The sequence below is a fragment of the Vanellus vanellus genome (genome assembly GCF_965231255.1).
Source record: "Vanellus vanellus genome assembly, chromosome: 17".
Taxonomy (NCBI): domain Eukaryota; kingdom Metazoa; phylum Chordata; class Aves; order Charadriiformes; family Charadriidae; genus Vanellus; species Vanellus vanellus.
Window position 1 is genome coordinate 7,182,364 of NC_138922.1, and position 24,014 is coordinate 7,206,377.

The window sequence follows — 24,014 nt, forward strand, 5'->3', positions numbered from 1 at the left end:
ACTTTGCTATCGTGGTACCAAATGTTAGCAGCGAAGGAGAGACACAAGTAGGTGCAGTAAGAAAGCACAGGTTACCCCAACCCCCCACCTTGCAGCTCTCATATAAAAACCCAACAGAACAAATAACCGCCTCCAGTGGGCAGCCAAGTTGCCGGAGAGCCCGAAGAAAAGATGGAAACGATGACACTCTATAAATCAGGATGTTGTCAGCTGGGATCCTCTTGAAACGGAGGACCTGAGAATAAATCATTCTGTTCCATTTATCTGGGGAGGCTGGAGCCACCGAAACACCAGAATTTCAGCAGTTGCAGGTGTATTTGCATGGGGATGGGCATTGAAGAATGGTGGTTGAGTGAGCAGTGATTATTCGTAGAAGATGTCCCCTTGGACCCTGCAGAACTGAGTCTCTGGAGAGCAGGACGGGGTGAACAAGCCCTGAAGGATGAGCACACACCTGATGACCCAACTGTGCCAGAGCTCCAAGCGCGCTGGGCTCCAAAAGGAGAGGTCCAGAGCTTGAAGTGCCGTGGAGGAGTGCCCGTAGGAGGAGCTGCCCAGGCACCACAGCAGCAACTGGATGAAGCACCCTTGGATCATTCCACAAAGTCCTGCCATCTGAACGGCGGTGTCCTGCTGGCAGGTGGCCTGCCCTGGCTCAGGCCTCGTAGAACTGCCTCTCCATCTGTTTGGTGAGGGTCCCGCTAGACATCACTGTCCGGCTCACAAACTCTTTGGTGACCTGTTTGGTGAGGGTGCTGCTGGCGCTCTCCACTCGCTGGGTCGTCATCAGCATGCCGTCTGCGGCGAAAGGCACAGTGGTCAGGACACCGTGCTAAGTACGGGGTCACAGGGAATAGGATCTGCTCTACCTGATGATTCCTGGCAGAGGTTTCTCCTTAAATACCACTTTTACTGATGGAAAACCTCTCCAGATCAAGCGATTCAGTACTTGGCTATGCCAGTCAATAAGATGGATTTCCTACCAGCTCCCAAACTCTTCCTATTGCAGTGTGAACCCCGGAGTCCTTGAACTCAAGGGGGACAACATGGGACAACTACACTGATGTAATTAAATGGGGTCATCGCACTTCTGTGTTTTTTCCTGCTCTGAAGAGATCTAACGTTGCAGGAAGAGTTATGATTTGGTCCCTAGTGATAGTCCTTTGAAAACTCAGCATTCCCTCTGTGACTGGGCAGCACACAGGGAAACGACTGCAACTGCCTCTGGAGCAGAGCAGGGACATGGTGTAGGAAAGGGTCTGGTCTTCTTCATCCATCCCACCTGATGGGCCCTCCCTCCCTTTGCCTCTTGAGGTAAAAGCACCCTCAGACCTTTGGAAAAGCAGAGTTACCCTTTGCTTTCCAAGGGTTTCAAAGCAGACAGCGAGCACCCACCTGTGAAGTGGGGATCCAGGGAGGAATGGCTGATGCTGGTTTTGGTGGTGTATTCGGTGGGGAAGTTATACACTTCTTCTCTCATGTACTGCTGTGCTCCAAACTGGGAGAAAGTGCCTGGGGGGAAGGAAAAGGGACAAGTCAGCCAGGAAACAACAAGGAGCTTCCAACCCCTCAACCCTGCACAGTAAGCACCAACAGTCAGCTCAGGAGGTTTCTCTTGCTAACATCAGAGCAAGGTTTAGGAGGAACTGGGAGGACTGGAAAGGTCTTACACTTGTGCAGTGTAAGAAGCTGCTGCCAGGTATGTGTACAACCAGGCAATAAGGCAGAAATCTCATAATAAATTGAACACTGGCAAGTTCTCACGATCCTCCCTCATTTAGTGCATCAGGATTGGGACAGTGGTCACTAGGCATAGCATTGTCTTCGTGGAAAACGTCTCCATGTTTTTCATGGAAAATGGAGTCACCACCAGAGCTGGAAAGGGACTCCAGGAGTTGTGTTCCCTGCTCTGAGACGTTTCTTATCTTTCCACCTCCACAAAGCCATGGTACTGTACCTCCATCCTGAGATTCGATGGTGATGATGCCTTCTCTCTCTGGCCCAAAGCCTTGGGTGGTCTTGGCTTGCACTTTGAACTTGTATGGGACGTTCTCACTCAGGTGGGGCACAGTAAGGGTAGTTTCCGGATTGTCTCCTTCGACATAGATATTCCTAGGCTCCCCTAATTCACACAGAGATACCAGTGGTGAAGACAGACAGGAGTGGTGGTCCCTCCAAACACACTCCCTCCAACTCTGGCTGGTGTCTTGGCTTCCCCTAAGCTTTATGCCACCCACAGACTACACAATCACACCCCCCAGTACTACTAAGGATTGAGGCATCCCTATTTTAGTACAGTGTTGATCGTCAAACAACCTCCACTGGGTTTGGGCTGTAGTAAGCTACAGGTCCTTCCTCTTCCCACCACGTTTGTTACACCAGGCCACACAATGACACAAAGCATCGGGGTCCAGCAGCTCCCAGGCCTGGAATCAGCCTCATGTCCCCAGTTTGACTGCACCCAAGTAAGCAGACAACTTTGTGGTTGGTCCCAGCAAAAATGCAGCAAATTGCTGCCTTTTGCTGGAGGTATCCTGTGCTCTACACAGAGAACCGGTCTTCCACAGGCTGATACCATACCTCCTCCATGAAGCATCTCGCAGGTGACCATGTAACCCAAGATGGACCCATTGGGCTTGCGGGGTCTCTCCCAGCTGAGCTGGAGGGAGTCAGGGCTGAGGGCAGTGAAAACCAGTGGTCCGGGAGCACTGGGTGTGCTCAGTGTGAAGGGTGAACCTGCAGGGACATGAGCGGGAGGTCAGTATCACAGAAGGTGGTGAGGAGGAGCCTGGGAGGGGTCTGCACGCAGCATTTATGGAATGAGCTGGAAGGTCTCAGCTATCTAGACAGCTACTGGAAGGTGAGTGCATGGGGAAGAAGGTCCTATTTCAAAATGAAAGAAAGGAGAGCTCAGAATGTAGTAAGGAAAACAGAAAGACCACCACTGCAGACAGCAGTAGAGACATCAGTGCCACCTTTCCTCTTTCACCCATCCACCTCACCTGGTACAGGGCTGAGTGGGCTCTGTGGGTCCACCTGTGACTCTATGGTGATGACTCCTTCTCTCTCAGGGCCCCAGCCTTCCTCGCTCTGTGCCTTCACCTTGAAGATGTAGGAGTGATTGGGCAGCAGGTCCTCCACCACCACCGAGTTCTGGCAGGGGTTGGGAATGGTGAGCCCGTGCACCTGTCCTGGGGATGCACAGGGAAAGGGGACATCAGCACCATGTTGCAGGCACAAAGGCAGTACCATGGCTTTCACCTAAACTACCTCAAACAAATGGCTTGGAAAAGTCATCCAGGGGCCCTTCCCCAGTCACATCCACCACACCTTGCCACCACCAACTGCTAGTGCAGGACAAGATGTTGTTCCAAAAAAGGCTTGGGACAAACAACAGCTTCTTGAAAACTCAGGAATTTTCAGCCAAAGAGAATTACATTTTCACTAACACTGCCCCAACTTTCATGTAAAAATAAGATATTTTCATTCCAATCCTTCCTCCAAGTCCAACTTGATGAAAAAACCTTCAACTAAGATCTTGGGGCTGGTGAAGGAGTCACCCTTTCTCCAAAAAACCTTGGACGACTCCACAAGCAACCTCAGGAATTGTGCCCCCCAGCAGAAATGGGGAATGAGAGCTGTGGGGTAGCGGAGACATTTCCTCAAGGCTACACAAAAAGCAGAGTTGGGACCAATCCCCGAATCCCAGAATGGTAGAGATTGGAAGGGATCTCTGGAGGTCATTTGATCCAACATCCTCTGCTCAAGCAGAGTCAACCCAGAGCCAGTTGCCCAAGAGAAGACTTGAGCCACACCTTCTGTAACCAGAAACTCCCACCAGCAACTGCCCGGTGGCCATCTGCCACCTGTTCACTGACCTCCGTTGAGGAGCTGGTACTGCACACTGTAGCCCTGCACCTCCTTCTCGCAGTGTGGCTCCTGCCAGCTCACCTTCAGGGAGGTGGGTCCCAGGGCAGAGAACACCAGGCGTGTGGGGGTGTCAGGGATGCCCAGCGGCAGCCTGGAGTCTGAGACAAAAAGGGAACGTCAGGGTAGAGATTTGGAGGCTGTGGGCAAAAGGGGGCTGGGGGAGAGGAGGGAGTGGCCCGTGCAAGCATGGGTGGTCCTGATGGTCCAGGGAGAATGTGGCAAGATGTCATCTCTGCAAGCTGGCCCATCACACAAGGGGGGACTGGCTAGCTCTGCACACCTACAGTGACGTCCCATGGCCTTGGGGTACCAATCTTGGGTGAGACAAGTCAAGGTAAGCTTTGTGCCCCTGTGGTAGAGAGACCAAAGCAGGGGCTCGGGTGCTGTGCGTGTCCCTCCGCGCTGACCCTGAAGCACCCTGTGCAGTCTGCCAGAAACTTCACAGACATCTTCAGATGTTGCTCAGTTAAGACTGGCCCTAGTCTATAGCTAAAGCAATGCAACACCTCTGGGGACTGTTCAAGGGGATGGAGGCAGCTGGGACCAGGATTGGGTGCTCTCGTTTCCCCCCAACTCAGCTCACTGGGACACAAAGCTCATGAAGAGCACAGCAGCCTTCCAGGTGACACTCAGGGACTGCAGCCCCTCAATTGACATGGGCTTTGGCCGAGGAGCTTGCAGAGAGACATCTTGTATGGAGCACACGTTCTTCCCAAGAGTCCTCCAAAGGCCTGTGGAGTAAGACTGAGAATAACAAGCTTGTTAGGAATGAAGAGGATGGGGTCAATGAGCTGATCAGCCCGTTAGAGCACGGTGGCAGCAGTGGTGAGTGTTAATCAGCCCAGGTGGGTTGAAACACAGCTGAAGTCACCTGCAAATGGAAAGGTGGTGTGATGGAGGCACAGTTCGGGTCAGAAGGAAGATCAGTGTGGCACACAGCAAGCCATGGAGAGAGCGTTTAGGGGAAGCAGTGAATGGCAACAGCTCATGGATGGCCGGTGGCTTGGCTGTTATGGTATGCGTGGCTGGGAGGAGACACTGGACAAAGCTGTACCTATGTACTTGCAAATCCCTGCAGACCCATCAGTCATGATTATAGAGTCCCGAAAGCCAGTGCTGGGGTAGTAACCCTTCACCTTTGCCCTGCTCCTGAAACCCACATCCCGGGGCCGTGGGATTGTCCTCCCAGCATCTTCATGGATGGGAGGGAGGAATCTCCCTGGGTAATCTATAGAAGCGGTGCAAAAGAAAGAGAAAAACACCATTGGAGACTTCAGGGCAGGTTCAACCCAGGTGCTGGCTCCCACAGAGATGACTTTTTAAGGCTCACATTTGAAGAGCCTTTTAACAACCTTCTGTCAGCACCAGCTGATGTATGTGCATGGAGTTGAAAAGCAACTATGCTGCTAGATAGAGTTAGAAGACGGCACATATGCTCTTCCCAGAGTGCTTCGTGGTGTGAGGATAAGGATGTAGCTCCCTTTCCTGAGCACTCTGCACGTGAGGGATGGGAACGCTTTCCAAAGTGGTCTGGGAGCAGGGTGGCCTTAGCAAAGCACCTACACGTCAGTGGTGAGAACATGACCATCCAGATCTCTGGTTCGTAGGCCCCCTTAGCTGTGAACACAGTGCTCACTCCAGCAGGACTTGCAAGGCATGGGTCCAAAAACAGTCATGGGGGTGGAAGGGAAGGACAGGTCCCATCACCACAGTACTCACCATGACCCATTAGCATCGTGGAGTAGTCTCTTGTCAGTGAGGAACTGCCCATCACCCTGTGCTCCTGCTGCATGTGTGAGCTCAGTTGGTGGTAGCTGGTGTTCGTTGTCCTCGTCAGTGTGCCGCTGCCACTGCCGGGGAAGGAGAAGTCCACCCGGCCATTCAGCAAGTGCTCTGTGAAAGAGGGCACACCATGAGGAATGTGACTGTGGACAGGGCTGTTGCTCCAGTTTCCATGGGGAGGAAGCAGGAGGCATCATGGTGGGCCCTGCCTTGGCTGCATCCTGGCTTCAGCCTCTGGAAGGTCATTCTGGAGTACTACATCTAGAGCAGGCCACAACCACCCAACACAATGACAGGGAAACAAACAGGTAAATGGAGACTTTGCTCTACACCAGCACCCGAGACACCCATGGTGCCCAAGGTAACTCCAGACCTCGGCCTCGCTGGGGCACTGCCTTGTGGTTCTTGCCATGTTCTCTTACATCTCTCCTTTGACGCAAGCACAGGTTTATAATTTCAGATTAAAAAAGAAAGTGGAAGAAAAACAGCCCTTTATGGAGGCGGTTTCTCCAAATCTCACTCTGGATCCCGTCTCAGCTGGATCTGAAAAGCAAACTGATTCGTTGTTCTGGTCCTTGACAAACCCCCATCCCTTCCCAGCAGGCCAGGAGTGATCAGCTACCCACAAGAGAGTGATTTCTGTTTAACAGTCCGGTGGATCTGCCCTGGAAGCTCAGGGCACTTAATTAAGGTGAGGAGCTGCCCTTGGAGTTGCCACTTAGCAGGTATCATTTGAGTTTGCTCCTGCCTCGAAGGTCCAGACTTTTGTAGAAGCAACTTGCTAGCAGGCTCCCAAGTCCATGCCGAGATGGGGGTTACCTTGACACTCTTGTGAGGAGACACACCAGGACAAGGTTTTGAAGCAGACTACAGCATGTGAATAGTGCATCACGCCAACACGAGGATGGGCAACACAAGGGGAGGAAGGGAACATGTACTGGGGCAGACCCCAGCTGCCAGCCCATCAGCTCAGAGCAGGACGAGACAGGACACTCAGTGTTGTAACGAAGCCGTCCTTCACCTGCTTGAGGACGGGGTGTCCCACTCCTCCTCAGGCTGCCAGTAGCCACGTCACTGTCCTCCTCGTGGAGGAGACCCTCAGTGTCCGAGGAGAGGCAGCTGCTGCCAGAGAGGCGGGGAATGGTTTCAGGTGGGAGCCTCCAGGTGATGCGGCGAAGATCCAAATCTTCTCCCAGCAACTGCACATATTTCCACCTGGAGCCTTTTGGGACAACGCAAGCACTGGTTTTGGCATGATCTGCAGGTGACAGAATGGGCTACCCACTGCTTTTGTGCTGCTTGCTGGGGAGGGGAAGGGGCAGGCGCCAGTGGGAACGACACCCGTTCACAGCCCATCTTGCCAAGTGTTGGCTGATGAGTTCAGGTGGTGCAACCATCGTGTGACTGGTAGATGGAGGATGGTGGGAATGCGACATGCATGGGTTTCCTCAACCCCATGGCTGTTTCCCAGCCCTGTGTCCATCACAACAAAAGGCAAAAGTCAGTCCCACCACATGCCTGTCCCTGTCATGAAGAGTCTGCGACAATTGTCCTCTGCTCAGGAGAGGTTTCCTCACTCCTTGGTGTGCACTCAGGATGGTCAGCCTCTTGGTACTCCCATTACCTTGCTCTCTGAAAGGACCAGGGACTCACTCCCAGATCCCAGGTCCTGGAGAACCCCCCCCAGGGAAAATCCTCCAGGTCCTACTGACAAGCCTCATCATTTCACTTGTGGCCCATCTTCCCCTCATTGTCCCAGCATGAGACAAGGGAGCCAGCCTCATTCAGAGAGTGAAGTGATGGAGGAAGAGAGGACAGTGCCTTCCCAGCGCGTGGTGAGTTCCCTCCTGTTGTCTTGGCCAAGACCCTGAGCATCCAAAGGACTCAGAGGTCTGTGCCTTGCTAGTGGTTGTTTGCCGACAGTAATTCCTGTGGTCCAGCCAAATGGCAACAGGAAGGGAAGATGAGCAGCAAGGGTCATGAAAAGCTTCTCTCACACCCCACGCTGAGATTTCTCTTTGCTTCATGGCCAAGACAAGGGGGCACTGGTCTTATTTACACTGTGACTAGTCAAGTGTTCCCATGGATGCAGCTGCTGTGCTTTGGAAAGGCTGATCACCATCTCCGTGATTTGGATCTCCCCATCTCCGCGAGGAGGAAAGGAGCATTGAAGCTCATTGCTGAAAGCTGTTGTTAAGGAAAATACTGTTAAAAACGGCCTTTGCAAAACCCAGAGCAACATACCTGAGTCATCAGAGACACTGGGACGCTTGCTGCCAGGTGGAGAGCGAAGCACATCAGCGCTGTACATCAGGTAGCTGTCGTAATCCTCACCTCCCTCTGCATCAATGATGGGGACATCAGGGATGATGGGGACTGGAAGAGAGGTGGAAAGCGCTGTTAGACGAGCAGTTCAAAACCACACAGGCCTCCCATGCTCACGCTGGCTTTCAGCATTCACCAGGGTGGCTGGTGCAGCGGAGTGAGCAGGATGTGGAGAAGCAGCCGGGGTGATGGGGAGCACTCCCCAGCACTGCTCCTGCCCCCCCCCCCCCCCCCCCCCCCGCTCCCCACCCAGGCAGGGCAGTAACTCACTGGACATCGGGCGCTTGGGCTGCGTAGCAAGGTTGATGGTGGCTTCTCTCTCAGGTCCCCAGCCAGCACCATTTCTGGCCTTCACCATGTAGCGATAGGGCTGGGACTCCCGCAGGTTTTCTATCAGCACCATGCGCTTCTTCGGGTCTTCAACCAGCACCTTCTTCATTGGACCAATGGGTACTGCAAATATGGGTATGCCTGTCACCCATGAGGTCACAAGACACAGAAGACCCTGCAGCACCCCACCCTTGGCCAACAGGCTCACTGAGGTTTGGTGTCAGGACACAGCCTGGCTCTGGGATGAGGTGCAGCAGCTATTTTGGCTGTTCATGACAGGCATAACATTGTCTCAGGGAAATTCCCAAAATGAATGTGGAACTCGACCTACAGTAGAGGTCTCCTGTTGCTGTTGTGTCACCAAGTAGCATCTTCCTGGCACCCTAGCCCTAGGTTTATACCTATGAACTAAGTTTATAAGATGAAAACCAACACAAACCACTATGGAAGTGAATGGGAATGGATTAAATCCTGAGAGGTGATTTTTCTGTACTCCTTCCATCAAGAAGTGACCTCTCTGGATCCCAGTTTTCACAAGAAATGTGCTTGGAGCTGCTCTGGTTCTTCTGCTGCTGGGGACTGACCCAGCCTGTGGAAAATGTACTCCAGCCCCTCAGCCTGGCTGGAGTGCCCCAGTCAGAAAATGACCTCTTACCATTGTCCTCGTTGACGAGTCCATAACTGACTTCGTAAGCCGTGATCTCCCCATTGGTTTCTGCAGGCTCAGCCCAGCTCAACTGCGTCACGGTGGAAGACACGACATTGAAAGCCAAGCGGCCTGGCTCACTGGGGACTGGGAAGGCAAGAGCAAAGGATCCAGGTTATCCCAAGTTGGAAGCCAGCACACACAGATGCCCAGAGTTCTGTGGATCACAGCTGGGTTGCAGTGGGAGCTGCTCCACGCTTGTCCCCAAGACTATCAGAAGCTCGGGGCTGGAGTCCTGACCCCATGCTGGGTGCACTAGCACCAACTTGCTCCCACATGGTGGGAAGCAAAGCACAGAGTTGCTCACCGTCTTCAAGTGTGCGGCAGTGGATGATGTCGGAGTAAGCCCCTTCACCCATGGAGTTGTAGGCACAGACTTGCATCTCATAGTCACAGAAGGGGTAGAGGTTACTCAGCTCTGCTGATGGTGTTTTGACATCAATGAGACGGGCTTCTGACTCGGGGTCTCCTTGGATCCAGTATTTCACCTGGCAAAGCAAGAGCAAGCCATGATTCGTTCAGATCCTCACCATAATGGGTGAGAAATTCCCCATCTCTTATTAGATCTGCTCTGGGAAAGCCAGGGTGTTGTGCCATTTCTCCGAAATGGGAGGCCAGAACGGTCTGAGTATTTTATGGTAAGTGATGGAAAGGGAGATGAACCCACCCAGAATCTTTCCTGCAAATCCCGCATCCACCCAGCAATGGTCTCTCAAGGATAGAGGGGGCCAGAAGGGGTGAGTTTGCTCTCTCCTTTGGCCATCTTCTCCCCATCCCTTCAGCACAAATGACTGTGTAAAACACCCATAGGATGGGACCCACACCTTCTCCCAGGATCCACTCCCCCCTTACCTTGTACCCCAGAGGTTTTCCCGGTGGAGGAAACCAGTTGAAACGGATTTCCCTGGAGCTGAGAGCGTTGGCATTGGGATTAAGTGGTGCACTCAGGCGGCCTTTGGGGGACTGGGAGACCTGGCTCAGGCCAGCCATCAAGGGGACACCATCCACCACCTCTGTAGACACAAGGAAGAAAGATCACGTCAATGCTGATCCCCCGCATGGAAGGGAAAGAAGGAAGCGTGCCTCTCTCCAGCACTGCCCTGCCATCCTGAGTGAGCATCTCAAAGCATTTCTGAGGGGCAGATCCCCACTGTAGGGAAGGGAAACTGAGGAACTTCATGATGACATCCCCCAGAGCCACAGCAGGCTGGGCTCAGACCCTCCAAATCCTGCACCTCCTGCTGCTTCTCACAGGCTGCCCAGACAGGAAGAAATGATGAGACCACCTTCCTGCCTCTGAAAATCTTTAGCTCTGTCTGAATGTATTTAATAATGCTTCAATGTCTCGATCAGTTGCCCTGTGCAGCCATGAGAGAAGACGGAGGTGGACAGAGCCTTCTCGAGTTGCCCAGTTGCTTCTCCTGGAAAACCACCAAGTCCAGCCGAGAGCTCTCTAGAGCCTCTCCAGCCCCAGTGCCTGCCCCCGAAGAAGTTCTGGTTGGTCCAGTGACAAGGGACTTTCTTGCACCCCCAGTATTCATAACCAGTACTGTGATAAATACCTTTACATTATCGACCCACTTGGTGACAACCCTTACAGTTTTGCTTGGCCAGCCACAGGAACCACCAAGAATAGCTCATGGCAAGTCCCGCCTCTCCCCTATTTTTATAGTTTTTTATTCAAATCCCCAAGGAAAAAGAATGAAGAATCCACTCTGTTTCCTATTGCGAGGTTGAGTATCCATCTTCTTCCCACCCACTGTCTATACCCACTAACGCCTCTAGAGGGAGGCCCAAATCTACCGGTCGGAGCTGGAGGAACCTTCTCATAGCCGCTTTTTGGCTGAGGAGCAGGGCTGGAGCTCGGTACACCACCTCGGGGTGGGCTGGTCCGGTATGGGGGTCCAACACCCCCTGCTGCCATTCCCCACCGCGTGGCTGCCAGCCCCTACCTGGGTCGGCGATGGTCACTGTGGTCTGGGGGTATCGGCCAATCTTGGCGCCATACTTGGGATGGAGGAGGTCGATGGCGAACTGCTTGAGCTGGCAGTTGTGTAGGAGGGTATCTATTTCGGTCAGCTCCAGCAAGGGGACCTGCACCTCCTTTCGGGTCTCCCCAGGCTGGAAGACCAGGTCACCCTCTCTGAAGATGTAGTCCTGAAGGACAAGGAAGAGGCGCATGATTATAGCCCGCAGCATCCATGAGGAGGCTCCCAGAGAGCTCCCCTTCATCTCCCAGTGAATCCCCACTTGCCTCCCAGTGCCCACAGCTAAGGGAGTAGCTGGTACCCTCTGCCTGAGGTACAAGCAGCCTCTCAGGTCCCTGAGGCACAGGCAGCAAGGGGTGGAGAGGTATATCTGCCCTTGTGCTAACCTCAAGCTCTGGCTCTCCCCTCTCCCGGCCACATCCCTCTTTGAGCCCAATCAACTGCTCTCCTGCAGCCCTGGGGTCGGTTCCTTCCCATCCCTCCGTGCCCACTTGTTCCTGCCTGCCAAGGCCAGGACCATCACCCTTACCCTGCCATTCTTGGCGCTGAGATCCCGAGTCCTGTAGGTGACTTGGGATTTCCCGTTGTCTATGATCTCCCGGAGGACAGGGATCTTGGCCACCTTATCAAAGCGGCTGTGGGAATAGGCTGGCTGCAAGAAGGTGATGAGGCTGCTGGCTGGAAGGGGCAGAAGAGAAGAAAGACGTGAAGAATAACATTACAAACACGCAGGTGTCCTCCCTGAACAGAGTTCCTATCACCCATGGATCTGAACTGTGTATGAGGTATTACTGCATGGGATGGAGACTTTACCACCCCGAATTGTGTCCCCTGTTCAAAACAACCAGGCAGAGAGCAGAGGCAAACTGCTCGGGGCATTCACCTGCCCCAAGCAAAGAGGTTTTACTTTACTCCAGCAACCTATGAACCAGAGCAGCGGAGGCATATGGTCAATCCTGGATCTGCCATGGTATTGGTAGCATCTAAACTTGAGAGCGTCAAATGTTTGGATCTCTGTCACCAGGGATGATGACCTCCTTTGGATGCATTAAAAGATGGGCTAGTTTAGATGCAGGTGACTTAAGACAGGAGTCACCAAGCAAGTCTCTGGTCTGTGATCTGGGGGAGCTCAGATACGCAGGCTGCGCCTTCCTTAGAAACCACCTGAATCCATCTGGACATGGGACACCCAAACACAAACGCCCTTCACCTTGTTCTTTGATGATGGTGATGTTGACAAGCCGGCGCCCAATCTCTGCAATGCCGGTGGGGACATCAATGGCCTCTACCTGCAGCTGCTTCTCATCATCATCATCCTCCCTGATGAAGAGTGGGACACGGACATCCACCAGCTCCACAGCCTCTTGAAACTCCACCATCCCATGAGCATCTGGGGGAAGGAGCAATGGTGAGAGGTGGGAAATCCCCCCGTGCCTGGCCAGGAGGCAGCGCTGGGCTTTGCTCCCTACCTTGGTCTGAGGTCACAGTGTAATAACCTGGTGACACCTTCAGGTCATTGAAAGCCTCGTGGGAAACATGCTTTTCCATCACTTTGATGATCTCTAGCTTGGCTGAGCGAGGGGCCGTGAGCACTGTGTCCACAATGGTGTGGTCCTGCCTGTGACCGGCGGGAAGAGAAAGCCCGGTAAGAGCTGAGGCCAGGGTTGCTCATCTCGCATAGGAGCTGGAGCGGCTAGTGAGTGCATGGGGCAGCCGGTCACCCCACACGTGTGCGTGCAAAGAGGGAGAAGCAGCACAAGAGAGGACTGCAAATTCCTCTTACCTTTTCCCAGAATTGGGCTGTAACCTGGTGGGGAGGGGATGAATAGAAAAAAAAACAAGTCAGAGTGACTAATGCATTTGGGGAGACAAAGTTCCGTGTGAATCACAGCCCCGTGCAGGTCGGAGCTGCAGCAGCTTCCCTGCGGGTGCCGACCCATTCCGCAGAGCCCGTCATGGCCCCATCACATGTTCCCTCCTGCCTGGCTGCTCCCTCCACCCCTGGGTTTCCCAACATAATGAGGAACATGCCCACGGGGAAGATCCTGTTCTGGTCAGAGCCGTGGGGAGGGGATAACACTCCCTGTTCAGCACTGGCATCCCCAGTCTCCTCCATCCTCCTCTGGGCACTCCTAACTTTGCACAGGGCTACAACTTTTGAAGTGAATGGGAATTTTCCCATTGAGCAGCACGTGACCAGGATTTGTCCCTGTCTGTAAGAGTCTCGGGTCCAAAGCCAGATGCAAATGAGATCACCAGCACAGCTGGATGGGTTCTGCTTTGCAGCCCTGGGTGGGCGAAGCACCACACTAGGCTTGGGCTTGTGCCTGTGCCGGGGATGTCTCACAGGACACGTTCCTTCCTGGAATCCCAGATTTCACACCCCAGCCGTCAGGTCCGGCCCCTCATCAGCAGGGCCCGGGGGGGGGATCCCTGCCCTGCAGGAGGTCTCTCCCCCAGTGACTCACCTGAACTTGGTCTGCTGGAGCTTGTGGCAGCCGGAGATGTGCTTGAAAACGTTGTTCATCTGCAAGGAGCAAGAGCGATTTTCACAACACATCCCTTGCTGAACAGGGATGTGTTCAGTGAGCAGATGTTGCTGCCAGCAAATATGAGAGCCCTCTGGCCACCCCAGAGTCCCCCCTGCTTGCCCCGCCACACCAGCCAGAGACCACCACGTGGTTTCTCTCCAAGCCAACTGCAGCCAAACAGGAGCTTCAGACCACATGCTCTGAAGCAAACCTCAAATCTCATCAACATGATGCTTTGATAATTCTCACAGTTGCGATCTTAAAATTTGTGCTTTCTTTCAGAAAGGGGAAAATTTCCTTCTTCCTTTCACGAGCTGCATGGGTTCACAGGGAAGGGGTGCTCCCCCTTCCCCAGCATCACAGACACCCCCTCGGCGCGGTGTCCCCCAGTCCCACCCCGAGCCCCCCTCGTGCCCAAGCTCGTACATTCTCCTCCACTTCCTTGCGCAGCTGCTCGCACTCCCGGGTGTCCGGCTTCACCAGGTTCTGCGTGAAAAGCCGTGTCAGCCTCAGAGAAAGCCCATAGGGAACTGGAAACAGAAATTCCCAAGTTAAACTCCTTCTTTCTTGGTCAGAGAAATAACCCAGCCAAAAGCTGGAAGCATGGGGACACGCACGATGCTCAGTGTCCCGATCCTGTACCGCTGGCATCCAAACCTCATAGTAGACCAGCAGAGAAAACCCTCTGAGAACTGGAGGGCTAAATGGGAAGCTCTTTGCCAGAGCCAGCTAAGGAAACAGTGCCTAGTGGTGGCTCTGGACTGATGGGGTAGCAAAATCAAGGCTGTGTCACTGAGCTAATGAGACTAAGACGTCCACCATGCGGCCAGGCTGTCAGGAGGTCTCCAAGGCTACCAGCTGTCCTGCTACAGGGCTGGATGCAGGAAGGTGCTGCTTAGCTTCCCCCAGGATGGAAGCAGATAAAGGAAGACACCCCCCCACCTTGCAATTGGGCTTGGAGGTAACACCATGGTTACTGGAGCTGGGGGCCACCACCAAGGGTTTGTGTCCTTTATGGCACTCAGAGCATCTCCTCTATGTGGTCTTCCTCAGATGTGGCACTCACTGAGATCTTTGGGGTTGGTGGCAGCAAGGGAGGTGAAGGCCTGCTGCTTGTGAACATTGTTGTTGATCTTCCAACGGACGGTGTCCCGACCCTTGAGGGATCCGCTGCGGACCATGGGGGTGTCCAGGTGATCAGAGGACATGAGGCTATGGCGAAGCATGTAGTGGTCCTCCTTGAAGCCAACGGTGCGACCTGTGGAGCCCGGGACAGTGTCAGAGTCTGGGCAGACTGGGACAATGCCAGCCATCAACTTCCCAACACCAGAGACTTTATTCTGGGGAATCTTTAGGGCTTCCACAATGCTAAGGGTGTTGGGATGTCAGGAGTGGAGTGGAATGGAGAGGGCAAGGGATGTCCATGAGTGGAGAGAGCACATCACACCAACTAGGTCTTACAAGGGACACTGGTCAGGGGAGAGCCAGCAGTGGGATTCCCAGTAGGACATACCAGGGCGTGGGGTAGGGAGGAGCAGTGGAGCAGCAGCTGAAGGGCTCCTTGGTTCATGCTCTCTGTTGGAAGCTTTTCCCCCTGATCCACCTCCCCAGCTAAGTGAGGAGGAGGAGGGACGCTTATCCCAGCACACACCCCTCCCCAACCTGGGAAGGCGGTGAACCCCACAGATCCCTCTCCCCCCAGTTCCAAGGGCTGGTACCTCGTGCGCAGCAGGGAAGCAGGGCCAGGCAAGCCTAGAAAACAAATGGCCAAAGACACAATCACTTTGCGGCCAAGAGCAACCCCCCACCGCATCTCTAGCTGGGAGGACTCACATCAGCAGGGAGGTGTGGGCAGTGGATGGAAGGGGCTCTGGAAGCTGATTTTAGCCAGCTATCCCTTCAGTGGGGGAAATCCCACAGTGACTTGTGTTGGCAACATCAGGGGTGCTGGGTACCACTGGGACCCAGCCCCTGCCAATGCGGCCATGCGGAAGGCTGGGTGGATTCTGGAAATTTGTCATGTTTTTGGCCTTTATCTGGTCCTCTCCCTGGGCTGGGGCAGTCAGCCAAGGCACTCACCTTGCAGCAGGCGCAGAACTTCCAGCAGAGCAGCAGGAGCAGCCCCAGGAGCAGGATGAGGAAGATGAGCAGTGGGATGAGCCAGAGGAAGTTCCCCGGCGGGCACTCTGCAAGCGACAGCAACGTCACTCCCGGACATCAGCCCCCGGCGTGGGGTGTACGGGGAGGGAGCGGGGAGGCAGGGACAGAGGGGAAAGGCTGGACCACAGCTCTTTGAGGGATGGAGCAGCCCAGTTAATCTTGAGAACTTCTCTCTTGGTGCTCACAATGAAAAGGGCTGTTCAGGGAGAGCTATCCCACCTCTCTGCTCACATCCAGCCACCCTAAGGGGCTATTCAGCACCCCACATCTCTCCCTGCCTGCGCCGGCAGTGAAAAGGCACCGATCTCTAAAGATGCTGGTGTCCGAGGATGCTACTGTCTACCCTCTGCAGTTCATGTCACCCAACCTGTCGCACAGGGAGGTACTGTCTGCAGCTGACCCTACCCAGGGACACAGCAAAGGGACAAAACGGGGATCAGAGGCCCTGTGGAGCAGGTCACTACTGATCCAGACCCCAAGCTGGACATCCCCTCGTGTTGGGTCCTTGCTCACCTTTTTTCTTCTGCACACGGACAGTGGTGTTGGGGAGGACTGTGGGGTCTCCCTCCAGGGTGTAGTGGTACGTGCAATCGTCCTCCTCATCCTGGAATGAGCAGTACTCACCAGCCTCCTCTGCAGAGAGAGGGGACACGGTTGCATAGTCATCAGGACCAGGAAAAGCTTGGTGAGCAGCCCCACATGCACACACACATGGGGCAGGGCCCACGGGAGACACACCACATGTGTCTGCACCCATCTCTGCTTCTCCCGGTACCTTTCTTCAGCTCTTCCACCATCTGGATCTGGAGGTGGCACGTGCTGCAGTTCCCTTTCATGTTGCCCGTTCCCCAGGTCTGGCAGCGAACGCAGTCCCGGATGCTCTCGCACATAGCCTGGAAGCCCTGGGGAGAGAGGCAAGGTGGGACAGTCAGGAGACAGCCCACAGGGAGGGAGGGAGGGAGGACATCGCCTCTGAAAGGCAGAGCTGGAGAGGCAACGCTGCATCCTCACCCCAGTGCCAGGGCAAGGTCAAAAACAGGAATCAGAGAGAACAAGCAGCTAACGAAGGATTTATAAGACCGGGGGCCCAGCACAGCCGGCTCCAAAATCTTTTATACCAACAGCCTGCATTTGGGCAGCAGTTAGATCTTCTCCAAGGGTTTGAGGCGGCCTTCCCAAAATACTGCCAAGTCAGCTTTCTCCACTTCCACCATGGGATTAGCCTCTATTTGTCAACAGGGAAACTGAAGCACCAGACCATGAAATGTTTTTTTCCAGTCTTGAGGCAAATCAGAACAAGCCAGGAGCCAAGCCTCAAACCTTTGCCCTTCACCAGTGCAGATAAACCCCGATGGACATTCAGCAGTGGCTGCTGGTGAACTGGAGGGCAAAGAAAGCCCGTGGCTGCAAAACAGCTCCTATACCAGACCCTTCCTGGCCACCGAAGGCAGGACAGGCAAGACTGACCCCTGCTCAGGATTTTGCTCCAGACTGAGATCTGCCTTCATCTCTGCTTTGCTTTCCCTTCCCTGGAGGCGCTGGATGGGAAGGAGAAGTGACAAACCCAGAGGGGACCCCAGGCTGAGCCTCACCAGGGAGTAGCTGATTTCGCAGGTGGAGCTGGTGAACAGCGAAGCCTTGTCACAGATGCATCTGCCGCACTCACACCTCCCGTGGTTATTGCAAATGCCCTGGGAATGAAGAGGTGACAGTCGGAATCCGAGAGCAATTGTAGACACGCAGCGGCACTGGGAGTCAGCAAGGTGCCAGCCCCCAGTGGCCCTGAGCCTCAGGCATCGGGGCAATTTGCTACAGCCCTGCCTGGTCCCGTCATCCCTCGCGCAGGCAGGGCAGGACCTACCCCTCGGCTGTCGATGCAGGTGTCATTGCTCATGGGACATTCACAGCCCGGACCCTCCCAGCCGCTCTCGCACACGCACGCGCCCTTGGAGCAGCGACCGCGATCTGCAACGCCAAGAGGAGACATTACCCAGGGACCGGTGCCGTCCCACTCCCCGGCCAATTCTGCACCTCTCCCACTTTTTTTGAGGTGCAGGGGGGCTGCAAACAGACTCCACAGCATCCTCCCTGCACGTTTGCAAGCACAGAGTCCCCACAGCCCATCACCGGTCACTCAACCCCCCCGGGCCAGTGCCACCAGCCCAAGGATACCCCACCTGTGCCACCGGCATGGAGCGAGGCACGGCACATCCCACAACTGGGGGATGCTGGGGGCGGCGGGGGTGGCCTCACCGTTGCAGAGGAAGCCGGAGGTGCGCGGGCACTGCAGGACGTCGTACTGGCAGAACGCCCCATCGAAGCGCTGCGTCAGGTCCTCAGAATAGCACTGGCACTTCCCACACAGGCACTCGCCCCGGCCCGAGCACGGCTCCACATCCCCGGGGCGGATGCAGGCTTCGTTATTGGGGGACGACGCCGGGGAGCAGTCACACATGTCCCCTCGCCTGGTGGGGAGGAGATGGTGCAGAGAGAGGTGGGAGCAGAGCGCAGGACAGCAGGGCCCTGGGCAGGATGCGCAGGGCACGAGCGTGTGTCACTGTGGGTCCCCAGACCCAGCAGGAACCCCGGGAGGGGTACGGAGATGGACAAAGTCCTTACCAGCCTGGGTGGCAGAGGCACTGTCCGCAGACAAAGTCCCCATGGAAGCTGCACTTGGGCGAGTTAAACTCTTGTTGCTGTAAGGGAAGAGAGAAGAGGTGTTGCTGAATGGGCTCAGCGGCCCCCAGGACCATTTCAGGAATCAGAAAGGCAGATCTAGGGGCAAAGTTTTGCCCACAAAACCAAGTTCTGCCATAGGACAACATGCCCAGCTTGGTACAGGCAGTGATGAAGATCTCCTTGGCCAGGCTGAGCCTCTGCTGAGCAACAGTGAGGGGTTGAGTGGGACCCACACACGCCGGCCAACGTGCTCCTACCCCAAGATAGCCAGGGGGAGGACACTTCTCTGCAACATGCACCCCCACGTACCTGTTCACAAGGACACACGTCACAGATGACAGAGGCGGTGATTTTGAGGCTGTCACTCAGGGACGTGGGTTTCACGTGGATAACTCCCTGCCGGTCTTTCTCAGGGAGGCTGCAGACATGCTGGCCACCAATGTACTCAAGCGCCTTCAGGCGCACATTGAACTTGCCCTGGAAGGAAGGGATATGCCACCAGGGTGAGCCAGTTCTGCTAGACTCAGCCAGACCACCCCTGGGTGAAGAAGGAAGGAGGGATGCAGCGGAGGGCTCGGCCCCTCACACACACCTTCCCTCTGGGGCCATCCGGGGACTTACCACTTCCCCACGGTTGATGTGGAAGGAGCCAGATTCTGTCTTTTCAAACATTGAGGAGGTGAACTCTGTCTTCATGGCTTTGGGGACAAAATCAGCCCGGATGTCCATCTTGGAGTGGATGCGCTGGGTGGCAGAAGATAACCACAACATTGATTTTCAGCAGTACACCTGCGACCACCCCATGGCCTGCCCCAGAGGGGCCACATCCTGCCTCCTGCCTGCTCTCCTGGGCAGGACGTGCCCACCCACTGCCTTCCCTGGGAGCGAGATTGAAGCCCCAGAGAGCACCGTTACCTCAAAGGCTGTGCGGAGCAGCTCCACGATGTTGGAAGAGTCCTCTTGGAGCACCCCAATCTCAGAGATGGGGAAATACTTGTGCAGCTTCTGCAGAGACAGGAGCCCCCTGAGACAAGGCCTTGAGAAACCTCCTCTAGCACTGGAGTGGGCTCTGCTTTGAGCAGGGCTTGGACTGGAGACCTTCAAAGATCCCTTCCAACCTAAGTTACTTTCTGGTTCCACGTCTCCACTCGTTGATAAGAAACAGACACCAACATGGGGAGACCTCTAGGAGCCCAGATCCCCACACCCCAGTAATGCACCCTGAGACCTCCCATGACCCAGAGCAGCTCCCCAACACATGACAGCACTCTCCCAAAGTGTCAAGGCATTGGTTTAGCACTTCTGGACCAGAGATGGGAGAACACTTTCTCCTCACAGCCAAGCTGCAGGCAGAGGAACAACGGTCCTGGAGGAAAGGTAAGCCCACATGGCACTGCTGCCATGGTCTCCTCACCTCATAGTAACTGTAGGAGTGGTTGGTGACAGCAAAGATGGGGATGATGTTGTGTTGGCCCAACAGGCGCACCAGGGTGGGCACCGAGGGATAGTCCTGCTTGGTGTCATACACATAGGTGCCTTTGGTGTCTAGGTGACACTGCTCATCATTTCGCGCCAGGATCCCTGCCAGGACGTTGGTACCGTCAGCTTCATAGTGAAAGGCAGATTCGGTGGAGAACACGAGCAGGTGAGTGCTGTCCTTCCTCCAGCCAATCTTATCCTACAGCCGGGGAGAGGGGAGAAGGAATCTTTATCTCTGTGCCTCCCAAACCACTGCACATCACTTGCAGGTGTTGGCAAGCCAGCACGGGTGGGAGTTGGAAACCCAAGAGGCAAGGCAACACCTCCACTTGGCAGCAAACACAACCAGCTACGCGTGCCCGGGAATCCAAGCCCAGCAGGTCTCTGCTTCCCCCGTCTGTACCCCCAATGCGTAGGATGTCTCCCAGCAGCTTGGTGCCAGACACATATATGTACAGGGGGCAAGCCCACGCTTTTCGGGACATGTTTGGAGCTGTGCTTATCCCTCAGCCAAACGGCCAAGCCCAAGCAGGCTGTTTTCCAGGGAGCAGACTTTCACCACTGTGGGCACGAAGGGGAACAGAGCAAAGAGCACACGCAGGGTGCCCAGCAAGCAGCTCCTGTGCTAGGGGTCAAACACCAGAGGTACACACACACAGAGATGGTCTGAGACCTAGGAAAAATCGGGAATGCAAAACAACTCAGCACTGGGAGCATGTGGCTGTGAGGGCAAGAATGGACTGTAGCTCAACGTATAACCCGGGCTCCCTGGCTCTCTCGTCAGCTGCCCAGCACGCTGCTCTTTTGCTCATCACCCGGGATCAAGAAGATCCACTCATTAAAAACAGAGCCCTGCCCACACAGCTCCTGCATCCCTGGCCACCATCACCTCGCAAACAGCTGTCTGCAGGATGGCATCAAAGCCACCCTCAGGGGCATCCAGGTTGCCGGAGATGCGCTCTTTCCTGAGCTCCTCGCTGAAGTAGTTGATGTTGCTGGTCAGACGGATGACGTTCTTGAAGGAGAATGGGGAGTCAGCGTTGTTCCAGGGCTCACGCAGCCTAGGAGAGAAGGGGAGAGCAGGGTTTTTTGCGGGGGACAGGAGCAAAGGGATGCAGGGATGCAAGGAGAGTAAGTGTGAGGAGAGCATCTGGGGGCTGGGGAGTCCCTCAAAGGAAGACATGGAGTTGAGCTGGCAAGCCACCAGCACTGAAAGGTAGAAGGGACAAGGGCAGAGATGGACGAGAAGACAAGACGTGCAACCTGTTGTGGCACAGCAGGGAAGGTCTGAAAGCGGAGGAGGACACTGCTGGCATTGGTGCGGTGCTACAGCAGGCCCTGAGCACAGGGTAGGGAGGCCGGGGGAGACATTGGCAAGAAAGGGAGAGAGATGGAAGGAGGCTCTCACACCGCAGGTGGAGAAGATCAGGAAAGCCACAGAGAACCGGAAAGCGCCTGCCCTCCCCTCTGCTCCCATCCCGGGGACCCACTGACCCCACTCACTTCTCAGGTCTCATGTCTGTCTGAGGGGATGAGACTTTGTCCACAAACTTGCCGAATCCAATGGTGTAATTGGAGGTCAGGTCTTGCAGGAACCCCGCTGGGAGGAAGAAGGAAGGTAGGAAGGGACACGTGAATAAAGAGATGCCTGTGAAGCCGCTGCTGCAGGGAAAGAAGTCCTTTCCTGGTCATCTTCTCTGCTGGTCAGGTCTTAGGTAAAATTCTCATAAGCTCCCAAACTGTCACCTTTTAAGGCTTTGGGCTTGGGGCTTGTCTTTTGGGGTAGAAACCTGTACCACCTTTGGTAGCCCCTTTCCAAGACTGGAGCTTCTGCAATAGCACACATCACACCTATAGGTTCAAGATGCCAAAGCCACTGCATGATCAGCTGTGCAGGGCAGCAGCCCCCACGCTGGGCTGAAAGGAGAGAGCACACGTGATGATCCCTGCAGGGCCAGGAGAGACATCCCCCACAAAGCTGCACAAAGCAGCAATAATAAGAAACACTAATTAAACCAGACACCTCTCAGCCCTTGGCCAGTTGCATCCCTTTTCTGGTGCTGGCAGAGAACTCTCAGCTGTGGGCAGGAGTGGGCTGCCTGCCCTCATCAGCACAGGAGCTGGCTGCCCTCTTCTCCCAGCTCTGGTCTCACCTAGCTTTTGGCCCATGCTTTTGAGGTTGGCCAGGTCATCAGACATAGAGTAGGAGAAGTCCATGAGGATGTAGAGATCCAGAGGGCTCTCCAAGGGCTGGAAGACATCCATGTTGAAGTTCATCTCCTCCCCGGCTCGCAGTCGCACAAGCATGCCCTGGGGGGACACCTGGGTCCTCTGCAGGGATGTGTTGATACTGAAATTCTGTGAAGGAAGAGTGACGTGAAGGGGATGGACATCTCCTGCACAGATGCAATGAGGAAGAGGCAAGAAGCAGGAAGATACGTGGGAAGTGGAAAGGTGGGGACGATCACACTCCCTTCCCACACATACAGCCAGGGACCGAGGCAACCTCCGCAATGTCCACACGTGCCCAGCTGGGTGCCTCCTCCACACCTTGGCATTTTGCTTACATCTGTTTTGCCAGAAAAGCCACCCCCGCCCTAAGCGATCAGGGCTGGTTGCCAACAGGTTCATCAGCTAGCAAAGGCAGAGCACTGATTTTGAGTAGACCCTACATAAACAGAGGTCTGGACTTTCTATTTTTCCTGCTAAAGTCTGTAGAGGAGGATGGAGGACACGAAGGACACTGGGAACGGAGAAGCCGAGCAAACACCCACCCGCTGGGTCTGCATCTCGCTCCTGGTGTAGACGATGCTGCCCTCCCTGCAGCCGTACCGCAGCAAGTTCTCCCGCAAGTTGCAACGAGGCTCTTCAAAGCTCTGCCAAGGGGGCGAGAACAACATTACAACCACAGAAAGCAGCAAATCCTCCATGCAAGGGGGAAAGGCTCTTGTCAGGGTCCTCTGCTGAGACCCCTAGCGAGCCTTTGGGAGCAGGAGCGGGGCAGAGAGACGGGGACGAGTCTCACACAGAAAAGCCAGTGTCACCCAGCGCCTGGGAAATACAACCACCGGTGAATTACTGGCTTGCCTGGGCTAAGACTTTCCCTCCATCCCTTGCACACACTGTTTCAGATCTAGCACACTAGCATTTTCTGCGAAACCCCTGTATTCCTGCAAGTTTGCCCCGGACTCTCCTTCCTCCCCATTTGCCCACACCAAGGGAAACCCACGTTTCGGCACTTCCCATCCAGACCAGCTCTTTGCAGGGAGCAGCTGGGGCAAGAAGCTGACCCTGCCCTCAGGTCCCTCTCCCAGCTTTCACGGGGGGTGGTGGGATCCCTCCGTCAGCAGGGTGGGAAGCAGAGCACCGGGCTCCCCTGGGAGGTCTCACCTCATCAGTGCAGAAGGAGCAGTCCTTGTCTACTCGGATGCACTCGGTGCAGCTCTTGGCCCGGGACAGCACGCAGCGGTTATCTGCCAGGAAAGATCAGGGCATCAGGAATGGAGAAAACACAGTGAGCCATGGGAGGGCATGAGAAATGCTGATCCCACTCCTGGGGGAGTTGGTGGAGGTTTAGCCTGGGTGGTTAGCAGCAGCTGGCTATGGAACAGCAATGGGGTAGAAAGAGAGGGGTCCCAAATACCAGGGAGATAGAAAATAGGAGGAAAGGCACACAACAGGTCTTATCCACGAGGACCAGCATTTCTGGAGCCTGGGAGGGGTGCGCACAGTCCCCGTGGGGCAGCACCAAGGGGATACCACAGATGGACCTACCACGGCTGCACTCACTTTTGGTCCTTTGGCAGAAGCCGGTGGCACAGAGCAGGGACAGGAGGAGCAGCCCGGCACACAGCCGTGGAAGCACATCCATCCTCTTCCTCCTGAAACACATGGATCGGTACGTTGCGGAGAGCCGAGCGATGGGGACGATCGCAGGGACGATGGGGGCAGGACTGGGCAGAGTCCCTGCCCAGTCCCGCCGGGGTGGGACAGCCCTGCCCGCCCAGGGGAAGCCGATGCCTGGAAGCAATCTTTGATCTCAGCAGGGCAGGGCACAAAATCAAAACCAAGAGCGGCTTGTCCTCTGCTCGGGCATGTGCAAAA

General features: G+C 55.1%; 1 protein-coding gene across 1 annotated transcript; it reads right to left on the reverse strand.

The window, feature by feature from the left end:
- Window positions 1–597: 597 nt before the first annotated feature.
- ITGB4 (integrin subunit beta 4) lies at window positions 598–23,802 on the reverse strand (the record flags this gene model as incomplete). Its single annotated transcript, XM_082492242.1, has 40 exons — window positions 598–798; window positions 1,396–1,512; window positions 1,958–2,122; window positions 2,581–2,736; window positions 3,003–3,191; window positions 3,879–4,028; window positions 4,985–5,158; window positions 5,650–5,823; window positions 6,734–6,934; window positions 7,957–8,088; window positions 8,308–8,490; window positions 9,023–9,160; window positions 9,381–9,561; window positions 9,926–10,086; window positions 11,026–11,230; window positions 11,591–11,739; window positions 12,272–12,451; window positions 12,531–12,679; window positions 12,845–12,868; window positions 13,530–13,588; window positions 14,019–14,122; window positions 14,659–14,850; window positions 15,311–15,344; window positions 15,672–15,778; window positions 16,266–16,385; window positions 16,528–16,654; window positions 17,345–17,443; window positions 17,614–17,717; window positions 18,006–18,217; window positions 18,372–18,448; window positions 18,741–18,908; window positions 19,053–19,175; window positions 19,347–19,436; window positions 19,846–20,109; window positions 20,800–20,971; window positions 21,414–21,510; window positions 22,064–22,268; window positions 22,685–22,786; window positions 23,301–23,383; window positions 23,700–23,802. 40 exons carry the CDS (start codon window positions 23,800–23,802, stop codon window positions 656–658), a joined length of 5,613 nt encoding a protein of 1,870 aa, XP_082348368.1. The 3' UTR covers window positions 598–655.
- Window positions 23,803–24,014: the final 212 nt, after the last annotated feature.